Here is an 8,443-nt window from a genome sequence, read left to right as displayed (position 1 = left end):
AGCTGAAACCTTGAACAACATATTTGAACTGTTTGGGCAATTCAACCCATGTGGATTTTTTCAATAAATACAGGAGTATATGTTCTTTCTCCTCCTTACGTTAATAACATTTTCTTCTCCCTAGCTTACTTTATTAACCACCCAACATCGTAGCAGCCACCATCACTGGGCCCTATGCTAATCTCTCACAGAACACTCCGTACCATCTGGTGCCACTGGGTCCTTGGAGGTGGATGCAAACTTCCGGAGAGCAAAAACTTTTTTTAATCACTGATGAAAATAGGGCTTGGTGTGTATTTGTAGGGTGACCAAATCTCTATGTACTTTATGTACTGATGTGGAACAATCTCCAAGATCTGCCAAGTGAGAACAAGCAAGACACAGCAGAGTGCGCTCCCAATTCTGCACAGAAGGTGTGGGGGGCGAGTACACACCCACATGTGTTTATATATGGCTGAAGTCTGGAAGGCTCCTCTTCTGCTCAGACTACACTTGGCTCAACAGTTTCCACTCTGCTCCAGCTCTTTAAGAATTAGTCCATTTTTGGAACCAACATCTCCGCTTTCAAAACAAGGTCTCTAAGGCCTTGGCCTGCTTTAGATGGCGGCCACAACAAGCCGTGTGGAAAAGACCCACCTGCAGCACAGGCATCTGACCTCTCCTTAGGTGACTCCTCCCAGGAAGTCACTTCACAGAACACAGGCTCACCCTGTCCCAGGTCAGGGGCCTAACCAATCCCTCCTGTGTTCCTGTGTGACAAGTTATCTACATCCTCTGAAGTTGCATATCTACCAAATGCCTCCTCTGTCCTGCACCTGTGACCATCAGTCAGTCTCCCACCCTGGTCAAATGTAGCTAGGAGGAAAGAATCTAATATCTCTGAAAGAGAGAAGACTAGAGCCAAAATAGCTTACACAAAGGCAATTTATTAACAGAAAACAGTAATTTGAGGAATCCTTTTCACAGACGGCGACCACGGCGACCCCCCTTCCTGCGGGTGCTATCGGAGGGGATGGGGGTGACATCCTCTGTAGGGAGGAAGAAAAAACATCATTGCCTAGAGATGGATGGGAAAGAGTCCAGCCTCCCTAAACCAGTGGTCTAACAGACCAACAGTGAATCCCGCTGCTCCCATGTGAATCCTCAATATGTAACACATGGACATGGACTGCCCTATCTGCTGCTTCCTCAAAATTTCTGATGTGGTCTGAACTCACTTTTCTGAAGGGAAAACCAGGGTTCAGAAAAGACACTCAATTTACAAGATCAAAGAGGTATGATATCCAATTTCTGACATCCAGCCCACGGACTCTCTAGCGGAAAGATTATTCTAAACGGGCAACTGAACACTACCTCCTTTTCACAAGGTAAAAAGCTAAACCACTAACTAGACCAGAGGGTCGGTATATGATGTTATTACATGCAGAGATACAGGGAAGGACTAATACCTTCTTAGGAGTAAGGGGCCAGGAGCTCACAGGCACGAGGGGGGCAGACCCTACACAGATGCAGGGGACTCGCCATGATTCTCAAAGCCACGGGAGTTGCTGCTCCCTGCACTCATTTTTCATTGTTACAATGACTGGCATGCTCTAATACTTAGTAGGAAAAAGCCAAGGATGCAGACAGTCTTACAATTCAGGGGACAGACCACACAAAATGCCAACTCCCTTAAGAAACACTGAAAAGGAGAGACAATTCATCTCCCATCAGTTCCACCAGGCAGTCTCAGGCCCTGCACACCAGGCAGTGTGGGGCAGAGGTTCAGAAATCAAATTGTGCTGTTAACATTCACATCAAGGTGACAGGGGTGCTCTGGAAGATATTCTGTTGTATGATGCCTCTTGCACCCCCCATTAACTCTGGCACCCTAACTGCCAATAGGCCCCGGACCAGGCTCTGTATCCCACTGGGTACAACACAAGTTTTCTGGTGTCAATGATTCAAAGCAAATCCAAGTGGTAGCTAGAGAGAGGCACTTACCAATCCGCCCGATCTTCATTCCTGAGCGGGCAAGGGCTCTGAGGGCTGATTGGGCCCCGGGTCCAGGGGTCTTGGTTCTAGAAATGAGGACCTACATTAAGAAAAGCTTTGTCCAACTCATTAGGAGTTCTTTCTAGATCCCACAACCCTCTATAGTTCAGGAATCTGCAACTTTTCAGAAAGGACCAAAAAATAAATATTTAAGGCTTAGTGAGCTACGTATGCTTTCTGTTGCATACTTTCTGGCCCATGCATCAGAGTTCAAGCTCTGTTCTTGCCTGCAGCAGACTGTCCTTGCCAAGGCTGTAATTTTTTTGGGGCAATCTATCCATTTCCAGCTGCTCCCCTACCCAAAACCAAGACACTAGTATCTCTCCAGAGGACCACTTTGGTCTGCTGCCCACAAAGCATAGGTTTTTGTTTTTTTAAAGATTTTATTTATTTATTTATTTATTTGATAGACAGAGATCACAACTAGGCAGAGAGGCAGGCAGAGAGAAAGAAGAGGGAAGCAGGCTCCCCGCTGAGCAGAGAGCCTGATGCGGGGCTTGATCCTAGGACTCAGAGACAATGACCTGAGTCGAAGGCAGAGGCTTTAACCCACTGAGCCACCTAGGTGCCCCAGCACAGATTAAAAAAAAATAATAAGCTATATGCCCAATGTGAGCCTTGAACTCATGACCATGAGGTTAAGAGTTTCGTGCTCTATCAACTGAGCCAGCCAGGTGCCCTGAAGCAGGAGTTATCTTAAAACAAACAAAAAAACAAAACAAACAAAAAAAACCCCCGATTTCTGGAGCACCTGGGTGGCTCCATCAGTTACGCATCCAACTCAATTTCAGCTCAGGTCATGATCTCAGGGTCGTGCTGAGCAATGGAGTCTGCTTAAGATTCTCTCTTCCTCTATACTGCTTCACCCCTGCCCACCTCTGCACTCACATTCTCTCTCATCAAAACAAAACCCCAATTTCATCAAATCATTACCATTAAAAAGTTCTTATGCCCCCCCCACCCCACTTTGGCTAAAATCTAAATCCTTACTGCTTCCTCTAAGACCTGGCAGGAACTTGCTCCTGCCTATCTCTCTGATCATACCATATGCAACTCTTTCCAATAGATGTGCCAAATTCATTCCCACTCAAGACCTTTTCCCTGCAGTTTTATCTGGCTGGAATATTCTCCCCTGTGCCCTTCCTTCACTGGACCAAATCCTGGCACATTTAGGTCTTAGATGAAATTAAACTTTATCACTAACTCCCATCCCTCACACTGTACTTGCTTCCCAGCACTTGCCACAAATGGAAAGCACAGAAACCCCTACTCAGGCTGTTTAAAGACAGTCTTGGGGCACCTGGGTGGCTCAGTGGGTTAAAGCCTCTGCCTTCAGCTCAGGTCATGATCTCGGGGTCCTGGGATTGAGCCCTGCATCGGGCTCTTTGCTCAGTGGGGAGCCTGCTTCCTCCTCTCTCTCTCTGCCTACTTGTGGTCTCTGTCAAATAAATAAATAAAATCTTTAAAAATAATAATAATAAAAAAATAAAGTCAGACTGTCCTACCAGTCTAGGCACCTCTACACAGGAAGAGGAGAGGATATAGCTACCCTTTTCCATCCTTCTTTCCTAGCACCTAGAACACAATACCGTGTATGCAGATGAGTGCTCAATAAACAGTAAGCTGGAGGGGGGGGGAGGAATAGAAGCAGTGGTGTAGCAGTCAACTACTGAATCTGAACACACTCATGAATCTTGTGCAAAGTCACAAGAGAAAAACCAAGCCTCTAATCTAAGTGCTCTGGCTCCCAGGCCAGGGATCTCACCACCCAGCCCCTGCCTCATGTACCTATTTCCTCCTGTGGCCCGTAGTTTGATGTGGAGGGCAGTGATGCCCAGCTCCTTGCACCTCTGGGCTACATCCTGGGCAGCCAACATAGCAGCGTAGGGAGAGGACTCATCTCGATCAGCCTTCACCTTCATTCCACCAGTCACACGGCAGATGGTTTCCCTGGGAACAAAAGCTCAGTGATTTCTCTTATCCATCAAGGACTGTGAATGCTTATCACATCCCTACTGAGTAAATGGTGCCAGTCAGGTATGGCAGCGGATGAAGGTCCACCTGATGGGGCGCAAAGACCCAAAGTAACTGAACACTGTATTAACAATATAAATTTACTTTTGCATTTAATCCTTCCAACTGTTCCAGGAGGCAGGCACAATTAACCTCACCACAAATATGAGAAAACCAAAGCTTCGAATTTGAGTGATTTCACGTGTCACAAAAAACTGGCTAACAGCAGCCAGAACCTGTACATAGAGTGGACTTCCTGTCCACCCCCACTCCTACAAAATACCGAGACTGAAGATTCAAGGATTATACTTTAAGATCATTAAGGGCACAAAACCTGTCTCTTTCTCTCTAACCAAAGTGCTTGGGAAATTCCAGTATTTGTGGCCGAACAACCGAATACATTTTCTTATCTGAACATTCTTTTTAATTCTTTCAAGAGACTCTTTAAACTGCCATCCAGTTCCAGGGGCATTTCTTCCTCTAGACCTTACCAGTCTGGCCTGTGCCTCTTCACCCAAGTACTCACTTGCCAGAAAGATCGGTGACATGGACAAAAGTGTCATTGAAGGACGCAAAGATGTGGCAGACGCCAAATACATTTTCTCCTTCCGCTACCTGAGGTCCAAGGCTGATGACCTGTTCTTCCTTCTTTTCCTTCCCCTTGCGAGGTGCCATTTCTAAAAGAAGGAAAAGATCCAATATTAGCAATGGACAAGGTTTCCATAGTCCCTTCTTCCCCGCTATTGAAGGAAATCTCCCAAGTTTTGCTCTTCTATGTCCTGTTTTCCTCTACCTAGTCTGTGAGATCTCATCTCTGCCTAAAACTCATTTCTCCCTGCATTTAGGGGCTTTCGATCGATGGGAAAAAAAGCGAAGTACCTTGAGATAATCTTTTTCCTGAATCCACCGAAAGCACAGCTCTTAGCACTTAGAGGAAAGGAGCCTAGAGTTCTAAGCAGATCATAAGTATCCCTCAAATTTTTACCAAGTGGGCTCAAAAACTTGAAAAACAAACTGGCTTAGGTCTCTGGAGACCTCCAAGTTCAACTGACCGCTCCGCAAACCTGGGCAAAGCCATTATCCCTGGGCTTTACTGCTGCCAATACATATCCTGAGGAATTTCTGATGATCTGTTTAGGCTGACAGAACAAGTCAGTTGCAGAGCAGAGTGGAAAACCAGGTTAAGAGATTCCCTGTCTTATGGACATTGGGGAGCGTATGTGTTATGGTGAAGATGATACACAGACCTGTACCCCTGGGGCAAATACTACATTACATGTTAATAATAACAGAGATTCCCTGTCTACATCTCACAATACTTCCAATGCCAGGAAGTGTTTCTGGTCTCCTGGCCCCCAAGTACCATTTACAAGTTAGGCTCAAAGACTTTAAGACCACATCCAAAAGGGTTAGTAGGCGGCTAAGGCCGACAACCTACTTATGAACTGGTGACACCTGAAGACCCTTTACGGAAGGCACCTGCTGCCTGAACTCTGCACCCATTCCTTGGCTTAGAATTCAAAGGTCCCTTGGGGCACCTGGGTGGCTCAGTTGGCTAAGCGTCTGCCTTCAGGTCATGATCGAGGCCCATGTTGGACTCCCTGCTCAAGCGGGGAGTCTGCTTCTCCCTCTCCTTTCCCCCCTGCTCATAGTCTCTCTCTCAAATAATTAAAATCTTAAAAAACAAAAAAAAAACAACTCAAGGGTCCCTTCCCACATATCCCTCTAGCTTCATCTCTCACTATATATCCTGTGCTCTACCAGATCCTTCCCAAAGCCAATTTAAATGCTATCCCCCACCCTCTGACGACTGATCTCCTGCTATCCTTCCACAACTCATTAAAACCAAATTCTTAAACTTTTACTAGAATCAAGCATTAAAGGCAATAAAACATCTCCTCTTGGAAGGCTAAGAGAAAAGCCCCATCCAAAAAACTCAATGTTCGTGAAACCAGGTAACTCTTATCTGACACAGCATATAATGGAAGTGCAATTACACAGTCACAGACTCTAGGGGAGGGAGACGCTAACAGGAGGAAAGCAGGTGAGGATAATAATGCGAAGACTAAGTAAGAGAGGACCTACTTTCTAACCAAAGCCCCAGGCCTTCCGGCCCTCCTGAGACTCAAGAATCAGAACAGCTTCCTGACACCTTCAGAAGACACTAAAAATAACGAGGGCTCCGATGACTTAGGCTGTACCCTTCCAGATGAAGACAAAACACAGTGTTGCCTAGCTTTGTAAAGACCTAAAAACCAGTGTCCCGACCTCCGGCCCAGCACTCTCTGGCCTGCGTCAAGATGCCTCTATTCCACGAATAACCACAATTCCAGACCCGGAAAAGCCCACGTCTCCCGGTCCCTGGGTCTCCCCAGTGCCTTCCTTATGTACCGTCCAGTGAGCGATCACAGTAAGCGCACAAGTGTAGGCCTTGGATGTACGAAGTTAACTGTTCCTGAACTCAGATTAGATCCCACAGAGTAGGAACTGTAAGGAAGGTGCCAAGGGAGCTCACAGAAGAGAAGTTTAAGTTCTGCCTGATGAAGCCCAGAAAGACTCCGGCAGATCTGAACTAAGCAGCACGAATACGGATGCCTGCGGTGACCGGTCCCTCCACACATGCCCACGTGCCGTTTCCCCACCCCGTGTCGTGTCGCCCTGAAGTGGTGAGGACAATGGTCCCTGGAGAACAGTATTATAAACGCACAGCAAAGGTGCTCAGCAAACACTGATGCACACTCCCCCGCCCCACTCCGGGTTCGCGCGGCGGGCCCTAAGCGCCCAGTATTTGCAACGTGCCAGACTTAGGCAGCACCCAACACAGGGCCGTTTCTCCTGATTCTCTCTGTGAATCCTCACTACAACCCTGTGGGATCGGAGCGACACTTAATCCCATTTCCCAAACCAGGAAACCAACTGGGGATTAGGGGCCGGGCCCGCGACCGCCCGAGAGCCTGGCGGAGTAGAGGCGAGGCCACATCACGCTCGGCCCCGCTCCTTCTCAACCAAGCTGTGGTGCCTCTTACATGTAGCGGTGGCGGCAGCGCGGAGCCAGAGCCTTCAGGGCTGTGGCCGCACTCGGCCCCATTTCACAGGCTCCTCCTCGGGGAAGACCGCCACTTTCCGAGACAAGGCACGCCCCTGACTCTCGGGTCGACCGGCCGCGCCCCTCGCCCACAAGTGACTCGGCTTCCACCGAAACACCCCAGTCCCGCGTCCCCGAGCCCGATGGGTGACCCCTGCCAAAGGATGCCGCTCGATTGTTCTCGCCCAGGCCTCCTACCTGCGCGTCTTCTCCAGACTCTGCTACCGGAAAGAGAGAGCGGTAGCAGGCGGGGCGACGGGACGCGTTCAAGTCCCCGGAAGTGTACGCCCGAGGTCACGGAGCGAGGCCGGCTCCCGGAAGATGCCGGCTTTAATGTTTCCAAGGAGTTGAAGAATCACCCTCGGCAAAGGCGGTTTACTTAAGAGAGCACCAAAGGAGACAAGGGCAGGGTGTCGCTGAGAGCGGGTCTGCCTCTGAGACTGCACGAAACAGCTACATCTACTCAGTGAGGCGGGCTAGTGTGCAAAGATGGCGGCGGCCGCGGCTAGATGGACTTCCTGCAGCCTGACCCCGGGCCTGGTCAGCCCGCAGGTGGCAGCGCTCCTCGCGGCGCGGAGGGCAATGACAACAACAACAGCGATCATCACAGATTTTGGTCTACTATGTACTGCGTAAAATACGAATAAATTATTCAATATTTATTACATACCAGTTTGGGCTGAGCAATTTATAGACGTTGCTTAATTTAATCCTCACAAAATCATCAAATAGATAACTGGTTTGATTTACCTTTTTACAGATAGGGGATGTTAACTGAAATCACACGTTTGTGGCTGATTTGGAATTTTTACTTCAAAATCTATCCGTTTAAGAGCCACTTCCATGTCTCCCTCTAATACTGAAGGACCTTGAAGTGTTGGGATAGTGTATAGATGGAGATATGGGGACCAGCTGAGAAGTAGGTTGTGTGTGTGTGTGTGTGTGTGTGTGTACATACATTTGTATATAAAGCCCATGTAGTGGACTGTATGTATTGAATATATGTATGAAAGTTTTTTTTAACAAGATGAGCGATTATACAGAATAACAGATCCCTTTCTTCTCTAGTATTGGTGCCACCTGAATAGATTTAGCTCAATTTAGGGAAGAACTTTTTTGAAAAGTACTGCTCCTTTTTCCTTTTACAAAAGCAATTAATTACAGAAAACCCATAAAATAGAAACATTCAGAAAGGAGAAAAAAGAAATGACAGTCTTACCCCCACAATTAACATCTTGGTATATGTCCTTTCCAAACATAATCTATGCAAATACATGCAGAAGAGGCACTTCCTTTTTTTTTTTTTTAAGA

General features: G+C 47.4%; 1 protein-coding gene across 2 annotated transcripts; it reads right to left on the bottom strand.

The window, feature by feature from the left end:
* Positions 1-906: 906 nt before the first annotated feature.
* Positions 907-7,619, bottom strand: LOC111140852 (ribosomal protein S14). Of its 2 annotated transcripts, XM_022493071.1 has the most exons (5): positions 7,331-7,619; positions 4,574-4,724; positions 3,823-3,984; positions 1,984-2,060; positions 907-1,028 (listed from the first exon to the last, which is right to left on the bottom strand). In XM_022493071.1, the coding sequence occupies exons 2-5, from the start codon at positions 4,720-4,722 to the stop codon at positions 961-963; spliced, it is 456 nt and encodes a 151-aa protein (XP_022348779.1). In that variant the 5' UTR covers positions 4,723-4,724; positions 7,331-7,619; the 3' UTR covers positions 907-960. The 2 variants fall into 2 exon arrangements, with proteins under 2 accessions (XP_022348779.1, XP_022348780.1); XM_022493072.1 differs by lacking the exon at positions 7,331-7,619 and having other exon boundaries at positions 4,570-4,726.
* Positions 7,620-8,443: the final 824 nt, after the last annotated feature.

The sequence above is a fragment of the Enhydra lutris genome, unplaced genomic scaffold (genome assembly GCF_002288905.1).
Source record: "Enhydra lutris kenyoni isolate GAN:26980312 unplaced genomic scaffold, ASM228890v2 scaffoldscaffold5, whole genome shotgun sequence".
Lineage (NCBI taxonomy): Eukaryota > Metazoa > Chordata > Mammalia > Carnivora > Mustelidae > Enhydra > Enhydra lutris.
Note: the sequence above shows the minus strand (reverse complement) of the source record. Positions and strands in the feature narration are given on the sequence as shown.

Coding starts and splice junctions, on each gene's coding strand:
- LOC111140852 (XM_022493071.1), bottom strand. CDS start 4,722: ATGGCACCTCGCAAGGGGAAGGAAAAGAAGGAAGAACAGGTCATCAGC. Junction 3,985..4,573: donor GTCACCGATCTTTCTGGCAA/GTGAGTACTTGG, acceptor TTTTGTTCCCAG/GGAAACCATCTGCCGTGTGA. Junction 1,029..1,983: donor AATGAAGATCGGGCGGATTG/GTAAGTGCCTCT, acceptor TCCTCCCTACAG/AGGATGTCACCCCCATCCCC.